General features: G+C 57.7%; 5 protein-coding genes across 5 annotated transcripts; 4 read left to right on the forward strand and 1 right to left on the reverse strand.

Annotated features, from left to right (window-relative positions):
* Positions 1 to 490: 490 nt before the first annotated feature.
* MKK02DRAFT_42360 (uncharacterized protein) lies at positions 491 to 3630 on the forward strand (the record flags this gene model as incomplete). Its single annotated transcript, XM_053091948.1, has 3 exons — positions 491 to 1738; positions 1786 to 2333; positions 2376 to 3630. The coding sequence occupies 3 exons, from the start codon at positions 491 to 493 to the stop codon at positions 3628 to 3630; spliced, it is 3051 nt and encodes a 1016-aa protein (XP_052947756.1).
* Positions 3631 to 4097: 467 nt separating this feature from the next.
* MKK02DRAFT_35988 (putative structural constituent of ribosome) lies at positions 4098 to 5318 on the forward strand (the record flags this gene model as incomplete). The annotated part of the gene is made up of 5 exons (XM_053089324.1): positions 4098 to 4113; positions 4611 to 4723; positions 4916 to 4999; positions 5051 to 5164; positions 5217 to 5318. 5 exons carry the CDS (start codon positions 4098 to 4100, stop codon positions 5316 to 5318), a joined length of 429 nt encoding a protein of 142 aa, XP_052947757.1.
* A 484-nt stretch (positions 5319 to 5802) lies between these two features.
* On the reverse strand, positions 5803 to 8735 carry MKK02DRAFT_22278 (uncharacterized protein; the record flags this gene model as incomplete). Its single annotated transcript, XM_053086544.1, has 8 exons — positions 5803 to 5847; positions 5924 to 6271; positions 6320 to 6716; positions 6765 to 7066; positions 7123 to 7319; positions 7373 to 7488; positions 7536 to 7640; positions 7687 to 8735. The coding sequence occupies 8 exons, from the start codon at positions 8733 to 8735 to the stop codon at positions 5803 to 5805; spliced, it is 2559 nt and encodes an 852-aa protein (XP_052947758.1).
* A 491-nt stretch (positions 8736 to 9226) lies between these two features.
* On the forward strand, positions 9227 to 10475 carry MKK02DRAFT_31511 (calponin domain-containing protein; the record flags this gene model as incomplete). The annotated part of the gene is made up of 9 exons (XM_053088313.1): positions 9227 to 9248; positions 9312 to 9409; positions 9463 to 9481; positions 9533 to 9639; positions 9690 to 9715; positions 9774 to 9869; positions 9928 to 10133; positions 10242 to 10351; positions 10407 to 10475. 9 exons carry the CDS (start codon positions 9227 to 9229, stop codon positions 10473 to 10475), a joined length of 753 nt encoding a protein of 250 aa, XP_052947759.1.
* A 1387-nt stretch (positions 10476 to 11862) lies between these two features.
* MKK02DRAFT_23378 (helicase C-terminal domain-containing protein) lies at positions 11863 to 15362 on the forward strand (the record flags this gene model as incomplete). The annotated part of the gene is made up of 14 exons (XM_053086725.1): positions 11863 to 12000; positions 12172 to 12325; positions 12378 to 12681; positions 12732 to 12789; positions 12837 to 13202; positions 13262 to 13336; positions 13390 to 13489; positions 13542 to 13919; positions 13995 to 14236; positions 14285 to 14455; positions 14511 to 14660; positions 14714 to 15040; positions 15089 to 15122; positions 15172 to 15362. 14 exons carry the CDS (start codon positions 11863 to 11865, stop codon positions 15360 to 15362), a joined length of 2688 nt encoding a protein of 895 aa, XP_052947760.1.
* Positions 15363 to 15465: the final 103 nt, after the last annotated feature.

Raw genomic sequence — 15465 nt, forward strand, 5'->3', positions numbered from 1 at the left:
CGGAGGGCGGGGGATCGGAGGGTGTTGATAAGCTGACGGGTGTATGCGGGTCGGATGAAGGACATGCAGATGGCTAGAAAGAGGATGGGGATGGATAGTCTGATGTAGAGGGCCTTGGTGCGAAGCATGCAGATGAGAGAGAGAGAGATCGGAAAGCTGACTTGCAGGCAGCGGCGAAGTGGAGGGGAAGGACGATTGCGTCATCGTCCGGACTGTGATAGAAAATGCTCGAAATCCGACCCCCGCCTCGATCTTGATCGAAGAAATCCGGGTCCGGGGTCCGGGGTCACCGGATATACCGGATAATTATGACGGCACGTCGATCTGGGTCTCGTGCCTCTTTGCCTTGGCTTTTGACCTGAGCGCTGACTTGAGAAAGGACAAGGAACGCTCTTCTGCATCTATCCATATCACTGACGCTCACACTACTTTATCAGCGCGCTGATAGTCTCCTCCTCTCAGATACAGGCAAGCAAGGCGATCCGGCAGTATGGCAGGAATCCTCCTCTTTGCGCTAAATTCGCCTGGGACAAGCAGCGGCCCGGTGATACGAGCGCGCCGGGACTCGAACGGTCAGCATACTACAGGCGGCGGTGGGATGCTGTCTCGTCTGAGATCCATCGGCTCGGGGTCCGCATCGGGCGATATGGGCTGGAGTAGCGGAAGCGGGCCTGCTCAAGCGAGCGGAAGTGGAAGTGGGAGCGGGAGTGGGGGTGTTGCCGGGCCTTCGACGGCACAGACCTCCCCTCTTTCGGATCCATCGCCATCCCGCCAGATCGTACATCGCTCGTACTCTGCCTCGGGCCCCTCAGGCCCTCCATCCACCCTCCCCTCGTACCTCAACTCGTCGTCGACCTCGGATGTCCCGATCCCGACTTACGAGTCCGTCCTTAGCGAGACGGCGAATCGGATTCGGGAGATGCGGCAGAGCGCGCTCGCTAGTGCCAATTATGAGTCTAATGAATCCTTGCAAGGGCTCACCGGACTGGCGCGGGTCAGGCGGCTAGGAGAAATCGCGGGATCGGCGGTGACGGATGATGAGAGCGAGGAGGATGATCCGCTTGTACCTCGTATCAGGCGGGGTGCGCCCACGCCGAACCTGCGTCCGCTACGGCGGAACACATTCAGCGGGACCAGTAGCGAGGCGGATGCTGCGGGGTCTGTGCGCCAGGGACCGGCTAGGGAAGGTCCGTTGACCCCGCCGATGGAGATACATGCGGATGAGGAGGAAGTAGCCGGGGAAGAGGCGGCGGAGGTACCGGACGAACCCCTTCCTCCTGCTTTAGCGGAGGATGACCTGCCTCCTGCGTCAACGTCCGATCCCAATCGGCACGCCCTGGTGCCTATGGCAGCTGGGGCACAGATGGAAGCTACCATCGACCTTCCCGCGCCTCCGCCAAATTCCCTCCCCGCCTACTCGGCCCATCTGGGACCTCAGGAGCTCCGCCTGATTTCCACAGTCCACCTGGACGAGACGCATCCCGCCGCATCCTTCTTTGCGGCGCTGGCCAACGCGAGCGTCTCGGCCGGCCCGGTCCCGCCGGTCGATCCTCAGCGGCAACAGCCGGAAGAGTACTCGACGGGCGGAAAGAAGATGAAGGTGTTTATCAACAGGGGCGGGGTGAGGATGAATCAGACGCATACGGGGCCGCTGTATATCAAGGTTGGGAGGGGCGGGCGGATTGAGGGGAGGATCGAGGTGGGCAAGGTGGACATGGCGACGAGCTTGGAAGTAGCCGTGAGTTTCTCTGGGTACTGGGATGTGGATCTTCCGCTTACAGTCAGATCATCGGTCTCGTCAACACATCGTACTACGTCCGAGGGCAATACACCCTGATCGACACGCTCCCTCTCGTTCGGCGGCTGATACATCTCTACCCGACGCAGAACGGTACCACAGGCACAGCGGTCGATCTCGGTCCGGAACTGCAGTACGGAAACGAGTCAACTCCTTCCGGCTCTGGAGCATCCGCAGATCCAGCAGCTGCTGGGGCATCAGGTGCCAACTCCACTGAGGTGGCCGGTGCGGATCCTCCAGAGTCTGCTACTGCAACCGCGGTGGCTCCTCCGCTATCGCGGACCAAGTCTCGCCCAAACTTCCTCAAGTCGCGCAAAACCAACCCCAACGCCAAGATCATGACCAAGGATGGGATCCTGTATCTCACTCAAGGCCAAAAGTTCGACTTTAACCTCGTCATGCCGAATCAGCATTATCGGGATAGTAGTGTGGAACTGCCGCCGAGTTGCCAGATCTACCAGGTGGGGATGCAGGCGGGGGTGGAGTATGTGTTGCGTGTCAAGATGGGCCGGAAGGGATGGAGGCTGAACGAGACGTAAGCCTGATTTGTTCAAAAGGGGATCAAGCTGACGGTCAGAATCACGTTGCCGATCGTATACGAGCCCCGCGCGTACATTACCCCGCGTCGGCTCCGCGCTTTGACGACCGACGACCCTATGAACCCCGGCTGGCGCACGATCCGGTTGCACGGCGGCAAGCCCTCACCCAAACCCAGTACGACGACACCCGGACAGCCCGATCCCCCTGCCGCCGGTCCAGGCGTAGAAGGCATCCTCCTTCTCCCCTCGCCCCCTATCCTCTTCATCGGGCACAACCAAGCCCCGCCCCCCATTCCTTTCCACCTCCACTTCCACTCGGATCTCACTCTCCCTCTGAGCACATTCGCCGACCCGCGCGAAAGCAACTTTATCATCCGGCTCATGCGCGTTGCGACGTTGCGCATCGGGACCGAAAAGGAGATCAGGCGAATGGAGATTCCGAGCAAGATTGAGATTTGGCAAGAGGGTGGCGCGAGGGTTCGGCTGGGGGACGAGGGGAGTGTGGGCGGAAGTGGAGTCAGTGTGAGAGTCGTTGATCCGGGGCCGGCGCCGCCTCCTGCTTTCTCGGCTGTGGCCCCTCCGGCACCGTCAAGTGCAGAAGATGTCGCAGTTGCAGCCGCGAACGGCGGGGATGAGGAGTTGTCGAATAGGCAATCACAGGAGGTACCCGCGGACTCGGCAACGGCCGATGCTGCGGGACCATCTCGGGCGGCAGCTCCGCCGATCACGACTGTCCTCTCCAGTCCGCCACCGAGCAGATCCGCAACCCTCTCTCCGACGACTACTACCCCGACCACACCTGACGCGGGTCGTCGCCGGCTATCCTTCCTCCGCCGGCGCTCTTCGTCCGTCACCACCGCGCAGCAGGCCACACCTACCGACTCGGCCCTCTCGCGCATCCTCTCCAACATTCCTCCCTCCATCTCCGAATCGGCCGACCCTGGTCCTGCCCCATCTTCATCCAGCCCCACACGCGCGCCTGTACCTCTCCCCGAGCCCGCACCGCAGCCGAACCTCTTTGCGCCCCTCTCCCGGGGCTCAACGGATGTTCACCTCCTCGGCGAACTGACTATCCCGCACAAGATTACAGGCACGGATGTCGTTCGCCGGATGGTGCAAAGCTTCAATACGCCCGATATTGGGATCACGTACGTTTTGGAGGTGGGGATCCAGCCTAAGCGGGGCGCGGTGAAGGAGGCGTTTGAGCATCTGTGGGGAGGCGGGATTGTGGAGGTTGTACTGGGCAACCGGATGGATGGGGAGGGGGAGGGACCGACGGGCAATGATCAGTAAAGACGTCAAGGGTAGTCAGCGGAGGCTGTGGGCACTGAAGGAGTATTTTGGGCGTCATGATTTATATGGTCAGTATCTAGTAATATCGTTCGGAGATTGCGTTGTATTATCGTAGGAGGGTATGGTTTGGGTCTTTGTATGCATCAGGTAGTAATATATCGCGGTATGACATTGCCCCGCGCGAGAGAGCACGAGTGGACGAGAAGTCGGGCCAAATCGGCAGCATCGGCGATAAGATCACGTCCGATATGGCTCTCTCGATCGCTCCACCCGCGGGTTCCGCCACACGCCATAAACCCGCTCTTCAAGTTCTCCGCCAGCGGCATTTCCCGCTTCTGGGCTCAGGCGGCCTGCTTACGAGATTTGGCTGCAGCACCAGAGCACCAAGCGAGCAGCTAGAGGCAGTCCAACAAGGTCAAAGGTCGATCCTCTCTCCTATCCATCAACTCATCCCCTCATCCGATACAATGGCTTCTTCTACTGGTAAGTCGCTTTCCAAGCCTCGTATCGCATCGCCCGCCACCCGCTCTCGCTCTCGCATTCGAATCGACCTACGAACAACCGGAACCCGGACGGAAATGGATGATGGCGAAGCCTCTCGGTCTCGACACAGAGCTGTTAAGCTCTTCCGATGTAGGACGGAGGCGCTCCGTCGGTTGGAATAGGGGACGGAATCGACGGACTGTGCTGTTTTTGGGAAGAGGGCGAGGTGCCAGCTGGAGATGGCGGCCGAGAGGTGTTGGACAAAGCGGTCGGGAGGGTTTTGGGAGAGAAGATGGAGACGGCAGGGGTGGTTGTCAGGGCAGGCGCATGCGACTCGACTGGTCCGCCAAATACCAACCCACCAAGTCTATACGGACGGCCGAGACTCGACCTCACCAAACTTGCGACTCCGACAATACACCCGAAATCCCCACCTCCCCACACCTATCACAGTCGTGGCTACACTGACGGTCGCGCATGAGCTGACCCATCCTCAGGTCTCGCTTCCGACCGCCGCAAGTCGCGCAAGGCGCACTTCGCTGCTCCTTCCGGCCTCAAGCGGAAGATCATGTCTTCGTCCCTCAGCAAGGACCTGCGGGGGAAGCACTCCGTGAGTTGGGAGATTTATCTCGGGGGCAGGCGCGAGGGAAGGGGGGAGACTGGTTCAAGCTGGTCGGCGGAGCTGGACGCAGCTGGGAGTCTGTAGTCTGGGGTGGAAGGTTGGGAATGCGTGGGGTCATAGCGGAGAAGAGGAGAGGGGCGATGGCGGAAACAAGGCAAGGAATAGTCGCTGATACGCCAGGCTCGCTCCATGCCTATCCGCAAAGACGACGAGGTTCTCATTGTCCGGGGCAAGTACAAGGGCCGGGAGGGCAAGGTCACCCAGGTGAGCTCCTTGTTTACCCGTCTGTCCGTGGGCGTCAGCTGACAGATATAGGTCTACAGGAAGAAGTGGGTCATCCACGTTGAGCGCGTGCACGTCGAGAAGTCGAACGCCGCCACTGTCCCCATCGGTATCCACCCTTCCAACGTCGTCATCACCTCCCTCAAAGTGAGTTTGCTCATTCGCACCCTTTTTAAAGAGCAGAAGCTGACCTATTCAGCTCGACAAAGACCGTAAAGCCATCCTCGAGCGCAAGGGGTCCAAGTCAGCAGGCAAGAAGGAGGACAAGACCGAGGGCGGTGACGTCGAGATGGTCGAATAGGCGGTTCGACGGCGACGGGGCGTGAGGGGCAGGAGGGGGTTTCTCTTTGCGTAGTTGGTGGAATGCCCATTGGGGTCCTGCTGGCGATGTATTCCACTTCATGAGCACTTGGTGTCCGACTGTGGATGATGAGGCTGAGGATGACCGGAGCTGTCTGCACCGTGTCAGGCTCAGGACGGTTTGCTCGATATTCCGACTTGAACTTGTTGCGCGAGCTAGTCAGCCAACTGAGCTCGTGGAGATAGACGGAGCCTTCGCTGACTGGGCCCGATATCTTGACGCAATTCCAGCCTCAGCCTCAGCCTCACTCACACTAACAGCTACATGCATACAAACATCAACAGCTTGACTGAGTACCTTTTTGATATGCCCAAGTAAACCAAGATCGATGTCGTCCCAAAATTGATTCCTGTATGATCTCTGACCCGCCCCTTCCTTGCAGACTCTCCTGCTTTTCCCTTCTCGTCTCACCTCTTCGCTCTTATCAATGCTGGAACAGATCATGGAACACCGACGGTACCTCCGCAGACTGCGCACATCAGCTCCCGCTTTTCCTTCCTCTCCTTCTCCTTCTCTTCTCTTCCTCCTGGCTTGTGCAAACTCACTTTGAACCGATAAGCACACTCCGTACTCCTCAACATCTCCACATCCCCTCCTGCAGCCTGCACAAAGCTCACAATCACCCCATTCACCTGCTGTCCATTCCGATTCGGGCTGACCGCTGCCGCCGCGCGCGCCGCATAGCCCTCGACCGACCGTGGCAGGTCAAAGTTGATGACGAGCGGCGACCAGGGCACGTCTGGCGGCTTGACATTGACGTCAAAGACGACGAGGAAGCGGGAGCCGTTCCCCGCGAGAGAGGTCCGCCAGGATTGGAGCACGGCTTTTTTCTGCGCGGGCGGCATGTCGGGTGTTAGGTATAGGGTTTCCCAGTTTCGCGATTGGAGCTTGTACTGCCTGATCAGCCTTTGTTCTGTCATGAAAACCGCAAAGCAACGAACCACCACAGCCTCGAGCATCCCAAAGCTCCCAACATGGATGATAGCCTGCCAGAGCGGATAATCATCCAGCATCTTGCCCAGTATATCCAACTTATACTCTTTCGCACGATTCGCCTCCTCGCTTGCGGCCTGGTTGGCCGCTCCGCCCGCGGCACGCCCAGACCCGATCGTTCCGATCCCGTTCGGATCAGCAGGGGTAGACGCGGCCGCGTCGGACCGGGAGGAAGGCGTGATGGTGAGGTAGACGTAGGTGTGTTTGAGGTGGATACCGGGTGTAACGGAAGAGACGGACTCTTGCGAGTTGGGGCCGCCGTCTCGACGGACCAAGACACGGACGGGATCGCGGACATTGAGGGTTTGTGAAAAGTTGATCACGTCGGTGGGGATGGTGTTGGAGCTAAGTATGTCAGCTTTCTGCATGATGCGAGGCGGACCACTAGCTTACAAGATACACGTCTGACGCTCGATACCGCCCAGAGCCGGCGCGGGGGGCGCGCCAAATCTCGAAGGTGTTTGAGCAGGGAATGGGGTCTTGCTGGCAGGGTTGAAAGGGCTGCTTTGTCCGGGGTCGTATGGACTTGTCACGCCCTGCCCGATCGCACCAGGCGACATCAAGCCATTGACTCCGCCAGGCGTGAAACCGCCGGTGGGGCCGACCGGACCTCGTTTGGGTGCAGGAAGGAGCTTGGCGATAGAGAGGACATTCTCGTATAGATTCCGAGCGATGAGTTGATCCACTTCGTCAAGCTGCCGAAGTCAGCTAATGTCCACTGCGGGAAGCAATCGCGGGAAATTCAACTCACGATCAGCAGTCGACAATCGCTACCCCCGACAACGCCCCGAGCTGTGATGACCTCGTTCAGCTTCGCCGGCGTTCCAATGAGGACATGTACCGCATCGCGCTGGATAGCGGCTACTTCGTTTTGGACGTTTCCAGAACCGGCCGCCCCGGCCGACAGGGCAGAACGGATCCCGAGGGGTGCACCGAGGTTGCGAACAACTGAAAAGATGAGCTTGTTGTTTTCGCTGGTAAGAGCGCATGTCATAACTCACGCTTGTGACATTGATTGGCCTGATCTACGGTGGTAGTGACGATGACGACGGTCGGTCCGCGATACTGCGGGCTGGTCGATGGATGTGTCAGACAAAGCTGAAGCGCGGGTACGACACTACTGATCAGTTCTTTTTACACCCTGTAGGGGTCGTGCGGACATACTAAGATATAATCCGTTCTTGCGTTGGTGGGGCTTGAGCAATCATATCCGACCCTTTGAGCATGAACGGCAGTACTCTCGCCTGAATCTTGTTGGGTGGACCGATTCTGGGGTGTCAGCTATGTCCCGGATCATGAGAGTTTCCTAGCTTACCCATATTTGTTGACAGCTCTCAGCAGCTCCACCTTCAAATTCAGATGTTCCCACTTGGTCACCACGATCCCCGCCCCCGGTGCTGCCGCGCCCCCACCTCCCGGTCCAGGTCCCGGTCCATTCGCCAAACTCCCATTCACGCTGACCGTCGGTGTCATCATGCCTCCAGGTGACCAGACTCGCTCGATCGCCCCGCCCATACTTGGCATCTGCAGCGTTCCCGGTCCGCCCATCCGTCCCTGATTCCCCCACTTGCTCTCTGCATCCGCCTGAGGGTTCCCAATGACCGAGGAGGACATCGAGCGGTTGATATTCGGCCTGTTCCCGTTCATAGGGCTCGAAAAGGCGAGGTCGCGCTTGGTATTGGGCGGTATCGGGGAGAGAGGGGGACCCATTTGAGAGGGGGGCGGGGGCATCATATTGGAGGGGGTGGTCATGGGTCCAGATGCCAAGTCGGAGGATGAGGAGGGCATGAATCTGTTCCCGATAGGTAGATTCCCTGGGTGTGCGGCATACGACGCTATAGCCGGCATGATCTGCGAGGCGCCGATGCCGGGAACAGTGGGTGTGGAGGGGGTGCGAGCGATGGTGGACTGCGCCTGCTGCAGCCGTTGCAGCTGAGCGACCGAGGTGGACAGCGCCGAGATCTGCTGCGTGAGAGCAGCAATACTGGGCTCTTGTGCTTGTATGCCCAGCCCCACCGGACCGTCCCCTACTCCGCCTCCGCCTCCGATGCCGCCAGCGAGGATACCCGTTCCGTTCGCACCGCCAGCGCCTGCACCCGTATGTGCAGGCGGGATGTTCTCGTCCGATGGCGAGTAAAGCGATGCGCTCCCGCCTACCGAAGCCAAAGAGGATGATGGAGGAAGCGCCTTGGCCGTTTGTGATTTAACGATGGAGGATAGCTCGGCTACTTGCGCAGAGAGGCTGACGAGGGTAGATTCGGTCTTGGCGATCCGGGACGAGAGGGCGAGGTACATCGGCGAGGTTTCCCATTCCGCTGCAGAAGCACCGGTGGCCGCCTGGGCGCTTTCGGTAGGCACCGCCATCGTGGTACGTGCTCCGAAAAAGCTATAGTTGGGAACGACCCGGAACCCGCTGAACACCGGTCGAGCTCAAAGGTCCGAGCGCGAGCCTGAGCACCGGCTGAATAATTCCGCCTGTCAGGTGACCTGCTCGACGAAGGTGGCTGCGACGATGAACGAGCTGAACGCGCTCCCGGATCGCTGCGGAGGTTTTATAGATGGTGTAGAAGTGGATGGGCGAAATCTACACTCTATGGAGAGCCCAGACCTTTGAGTTCGGAAGTCTCGGACAGCGAGCAGCTTGTCTAATCGAAATTGTCATTAGGAAATTGACGCTTCAACTTGTATTGAAATCAGATTCCGCTCATGATATATTACTAATGAGCTCGGACGCGTCGAATAGAAATCAACGAATGCAGCATTCCTTGCGGCCAACAAGCAATCCAACTCGCCTTCTCATACCTTGTCTTGCTCCTCGACTCGACATCTTGATCTTCTGTAGCGCACGAGCAGACATGTCTGTATACACCGGAGAATGTGAGCTTTTGCGATGACTCTCATCGCTGCGCCGGTGGAGAACCGCAAGCTCACAAAAGCTAGCTCGAGGCGAACTCCTCCTTTGGCTCAACAGCCTGCTGGCGCTTGATCCCCCTCTTACCAAGGTCGAGCAATGCGGTTCGGGAGCGATCTACTGTCAGGTGAGCTTACTCATGCGGTAGCCTCTGTGCGTAGGCTGGAGCTGACATTGCAGGTCATGGACTCAATCTTGGGTGAGCTGGCACCAGCTTCTCTGATAGCCTGCGTCTAAGCTGATGGGGCAGGTAACCTCCCTATGAGCCGCGTCAAGTTCAACGCTCGGGTAGAGTACGAGTACCTCGACAACTTCAAGGTATTGCAGCAATGTTTCAAGCGGAACGGGATCGACAAGGTCAGCTGTTTTAATTGGATTCCGCTGGATGACGAAGCTGATGTATACAGCCTATACCCGTCGATAAGCTTGTCAAGTGAGTCCGCGCGATCCTCAATGAACTATCGGCTAGGAGCGCTTTGCTGATAGTACAGGTGCAAGATGCAAGACAATCTCGAGTTCCTCCAATGGCTCAAGAAGTACTGGGACGCAAATCACTCGGGGCAGATGTATGATGCGGCAGGCCGAGCGTGAGCTAACTACCTTCTTCTTCACGACAGCTGTTCAATACAAGTGTTTACAAGACAGGGGTGGACAAGCTGTACCGACCGCCTCGGGCCGGACGTCCGCGCGTCCCAATGTCAACGCCCGCGCTGCGGCCAGCTCGGGAGCAGGTGCCGGTCGGGCAGTGTCCAATACTTCCATGGCGCAGCTGCAGCAGATGAATGCGCAGGTCGAGGAGATGCAGATGTTACATGAGGCGGCCGAGAAGGAGAAGCTTTTCTACTTTGACAGTGAGTGAGAGCTTCACATTCCTTCACGCTCCAATTCCCGTTACAACCCCGTCGTACAGCCAGGTCTTGTTACCCTGGCCGGCCTTTTCGCTCCAGCTGATACCGCAGAACTCCGTAATATCGAAATGCTCGTCAACGCCCGGTCTGCGGTGGATACCTTGAATGACGAGGAGAAGGACGTCTTGGCGAAGATCTCGGAAATACTGTACTCGACAGATGTGAGTGCTCCGGTCACGGACATGTCGGTCCGTGAGAGCCTAGCTGATTGGACAGGACGGCTTTGAGCTGCCGGACGATGGGCTACACCACGAAGAGGCGGAACAAGAGGAGGAGACTTTCTAAGAGAACATTTGATGAGAGATTCGCGCGAAGGGGATGCAAATACACCTTGCATACGATGGCTATCGCTGCGATGGTAGTATTTGCTAGCTGCCACCGTGCCTTGAGCACGTCGACACCGGTATATATCATAACCGGTCGCCACCGCCGCATTACGTGCATAACCAGCCCCTTCGACGAATGATGGTACCAAATCCAATATAATTGAGATCGGAGCCTCTCAATGTTCTTGCCTCTCTACATCTCACTTCCAGCTGTCCACCACTGAAGTCACTTCCAAGCTCCATCATACCACATCGCGACAACCTCCTTCCTCCAGTAAAACGGCGGTACAATACAATGCTGCTTCCTGTCAACCTACCCACCTCTAGCCTCCAATCCGCCGGATCTTGCCTTACTCCTTCCACTGCTATCACTACCACTACCCCCATCACTGTGAAAGCGGGGGACGTACACCATTCTCTTCGCACAGACAGTGGGACATCCCTTTGCTAAGCAGTCCTGGCATGTAAAAGCTGATGTCATAGTGACTGGTCTCCGTAGCGACTCCACCGCAGCCGAGCCTTTCGTTTCGCCGCTCGTGCCCAAGTCGAGGGTCCTCCGCCGGTTTCCAGGTATGATCATCCACCTGGACCCCTTTAATACACCTTTCGAGCCGGCCCAAGCATCGGCCCCCTCTACCGGCCCGCCCATCCTCACCAGCCCCCTTCGTCACAACGACGTCAAGCTTGAGGGCAACTGCTATACGCCGCCCGTCGATACCCAGCCTGGGCATCGCAAGCTCGCTCCCTTGCCCCAGAGACGGAAGCAGTCTCCGCGTGAGATCCAGCTCGCACAGCAGCGGCTCGCGCAGAAGATGGATGGGCTCGGCCCGCAGTTGCATCAAGCGCTGGGCATCCAGAAGGACGACGGGGAGCAGGCATCTCGTATGTTGACCTTCACCGTTTTGGATTGCCTTGTTGCTCTATGCTGATCGTCCAGATACGGGCGAGCCCCAAGCGTCATACTTCGCGCCAGGCCCCTCTGATGCGGCCTAAGACCGCTTTGGATGCGGTGCCGGCGGGGAAGAGGGATTGGGAACAGGACGGCAGGAGAGAAGGCGGTGCCAGAAGGACGAAAGAGGCGGGCAAGTAACCGAAAATATTGGAAGATTAGCGCATTGTTTGGGTCAACGTGTTTGTAAACCAGCCTCTGTGTTGACCGCGCCCCACTCTGCGACACCGAGAGATCCGGGGCTGAATGGTCCAGCTGAAACGCACTGGAATTTCCCCTTTGGGCAATTATCAAAATCGCGTGGCCTCCACCAGCAGCAAGATCCTGTCACATCATTTTGCTTTGACGACAATGTACCGATACGCCACATGCTGATGCCCCGCTCTCCACTCATAAGATGGTCGATGGAGAGCCTCCTCTCCCTGCCCTGCCTGTACCGGAGACCTTTCCCTTTCCTTATCCGCAACCATACGAGATCCAGCTGGATTTGATGCGGACCGTCTTTCGCGCGATTGAAGAGCGAAAGATTGCGATAGTGAGTCTATGGCAACGCCAGCAGATGTGGAGATCGGCGATCGGCTGCAGGCTCGACCCAAGCCTACTCGCTTTCCGCTCAGTGAAATCACGACCGGGCTTGACACACCAAGAATGCGCGGGGCTTTGGACGCGCCTGGAACGGATGATCATATCAGAGAATAGCACTGAGCTCATGTGTTTCCAGGTTGAATCTCCGACGGGGACCGGCAAATCCTTGACCCTGCTGACCTCTACCCTCTCCTGGCTGGCTGCCAATCGCAGACGGCTGGATCAAGCTGCTGAGGACAGCTTGCGACTTCGCCTCACCGCAGACGACCCTGACGGTATGTTACTCCTGCCCCACTGACCAACGGGCTGTCAGCTGATGGACCTCAGATCCACCATGGGTGATCGAGCACGCCCTCAAGTCTCGCTTAACCGACCTCAGAGCCGCCCAAGAAGTACAGCGGACTCGCCTCGCTGAAGCTCGGGAGAAGGAACGGCAGCGGCGGAAGAAGGCAACAGGGGCGTTCAGAGGAGCGAAGCGGGTCAAGGTGGACCATGATACCGTGGTCGGGGCAGGAGACAAGGGCGATGAGGAGTTCATGCCGGAGGATACTGCAGGCGGGGATGGGACAGGCGTAGATACGGAAAGCGAGGGAGGGAACTTGTCCAAGGAGGTCAGGGCGCTCATGGCTAAGTGAGTCTTGTCTTCTGCTAGGAAGCGATGAGGAGGGATGCTGATGGTAGATATGAGTCTGGACGGCCGAAGATGATCGAGGTGGAGAAGGAAGACGATGTACCCAAGGTCTGCTTATCGACCCTCAAAACCATCGTCAAAGCTGACACTATCAGATCTACTATACCTCACGTACCCATACTCAGCTTCGACAGCTGACAGCCGAGCTTCTGAAGACATCCTTCCCTGCTAAGATCGACTCCAACGATCGACCATCCATGTCACGGACCACCTCAACCATCCCGGACGCCGCGAAGGAAGAGGAAGAAGGAGTCAGCCTTGTCCCGCTCGCTTCACGTCGGCAGCTCTGCATCAACCCAAAAGTGCAGGCGTTAGGCAAGAAGAGCGGGGACGAGCGGATGAACGAGGCCTGTCTGGACATGCAGAAGAGCGGGTCTGGCGGGCGGTGTGACTTTTTGCCAAAGAAGGATGATGAGGCGGGGATGCTGGATATGCGGGATGCGGTACTTGTGAGTGTCTCCGTATCTCGTCCTCGTGATCGATCGAACTGACAAGGTGGGCGACTGTCCGGGATATCGAGGATATCGTGGCTTTAGGGAAGGAGACTTGTGTATGCCCTTACTACGCTACTCGAAGGGCCGTCAGACAGTCACAGGTGGGATCGAGCCTTAGATGATAGTGCGCAGGGTCGCATACTGATGGTCCTAGCTGGTCACTCTACCTTACAACCTCCTCCTTCAGAAGAATGCCCGCGAAGCCCTCGATATCGATCTCACGGACCAGATCATCGTCATCGATGAAGCGCATAGTACGTGCTCTGCTATCATTTTCGCCCGTCTCTGCTCTTCCTGACACCCTAGACCTCATCGACACCCTCATCTCTATCCACTCTACCATCCTCACCGCCTCGCACATCTCCCAAGCTACATCCCAACTCACACAATACCTCGCCCGCTTCCGCACGCGCTTAAAACCCGTACACGCCCTCTGGATCCGGCAGACTTTATCAGTCCTCTCCGGCCTCGAGAGGATCTGTACCGCTTTTGCGACGGAGTCGAGCAAAGACAAGGGGAAGGCGGGCGGGGAGATGCTGGATACGATCCAGCTGATGAGTCGGCTAGGGGGCTCGAATGACCAGGTGAACTTGCTGGAGATGGTCAAGTACTTGAGGGAGAGTAAGCTAGCTAGGAAAGTTAGCGGGTTCGCGGAGAAGACGGCAGAAGAGGTAGCAAAAAAAGGTAGGTTCAGCTACCCGGTCCACACGGGTTTTCTCAACCGGATATCAGCTGACAGAGCAGCAAGTACTGCTGGAGGCAAGACCGTCAGCAACTCAGCAGTAAAACACGCCTCGATAGCCGCCTTTCATCAAGTCGAGGCATTCCTCTTATCCCTCACGGACGCACGGGATGATGGACGGATCATCCTATCTACGGAAGACCGAGGAGGAAAGCCGACCGTCACGATGAAGTACATGCTCCTCAACCCGGCCGAACGATTCAAGGAGGTGGTTGAGTCAGCGCGATGCGTGATCCTGGCCGGCGGGACGATGGAGCCTGTACGTCTTGAGTCTCAGTCAGTCAGCGGAATGGGGCTGATCAGGCAGATTAGCGACTTCATGTTGCAGCTCTTCCCCTCCATCCCTCGGGACCGCTTCTCGACCCTGTCCTGCTCTCATGTCATCCCGAAGCATAACCTCCTCACTCAGGTGGTACCGATGGGACCGAGGAAGATGGACTTTGAGTTCAAATTTGCGAATCGAGGGGATGAACAGTTGGTGAGCTACCTGAAAGCGACCGATGGAGATTGACACCTTGAGCTCACCGACACAGCTTGCAGAACTTGGCGCCGTGATTGGTTCGACGATCGGCCTCGTACCAGACGGTGTCGTGGTGTTCTTGCCATCGTACGCGTTTCTCGACAAGGTCAAGGCGGTCTGGGGCAAGTCTGGGCTCCTGGAACGGCTCAGCCAGAAGAAGCAGGTATGTTTCAAAGAGTCATTGTGGGCTGGGAGGATCCTGCTGAGCTGTTTTAGATCTTCTACGAACCCCAAACGTCTTCCGAAGTCGATCAGACCCTGCGAGACTATGCACACGCTATCACTTCCACCTCGACCTCAACTTCTTCGCCTATCAGTAGCGCCACTACCCCACTCAAGTCCACCACCAAAGGAGCCCTGCTCTTCGCTGTGGTCGGTGGCAAGCTGTCCGAGGGTATCAACTTCTCGGACAATCTCGGGCGATGCGTTATCATGGTCGGTTTGCCATTTGCGAACATGGGCTCTGTGGAGTTGAAAGAGCGGATGAAGTATGTCGAGGGATTACCTGGGGCCGGTAAGGACGCGGCGAGGGAGATGTACGAGGTCAGCTTCTTGCAGCGCTGAGTCGAGATGTAGAGCTGACGAAGGCAGAATCTGTGTATGCGCGCCGTCAATCAGTCCATCGGTATGTCCGTTCTTCCGCTGCACAGCAAGGTCAATAGCTGACTTGGCAGGACGCGCGATCCGGCATGCCAACGACTACGCTACGATCCTGCTCGTCGACAAGCGGTATGCTACGCACCGGATCCGCTCCAAGCTGCCCAAGTGGATCGGGGAGGACGTGCAAGTACCGCAGGACTTTGCTGGGGTGGCCAAGGGGATCGCTGCGTTCTTCAGGGAGAAGCGAGAGAGGGGATTGCGGTGAGAAGACAGGATATAGACATCATAGACCGATCAGCTGGAGGGATAACTGTTTCATGATCTAGCACACTTGCATCTAGGATATCTATAATGATCTAATCCCAACA

This window comes from Dioszegia hungarica (assembly GCF_025882075.1).
Source record: "Dioszegia hungarica strain PDD-24b-2 chromosome Unknown MKK02contig_6, whole genome shotgun sequence".
NCBI lineage: Eukaryota > Fungi > Basidiomycota > Tremellomycetes > Tremellales > Bulleribasidiaceae > Dioszegia > Dioszegia hungarica.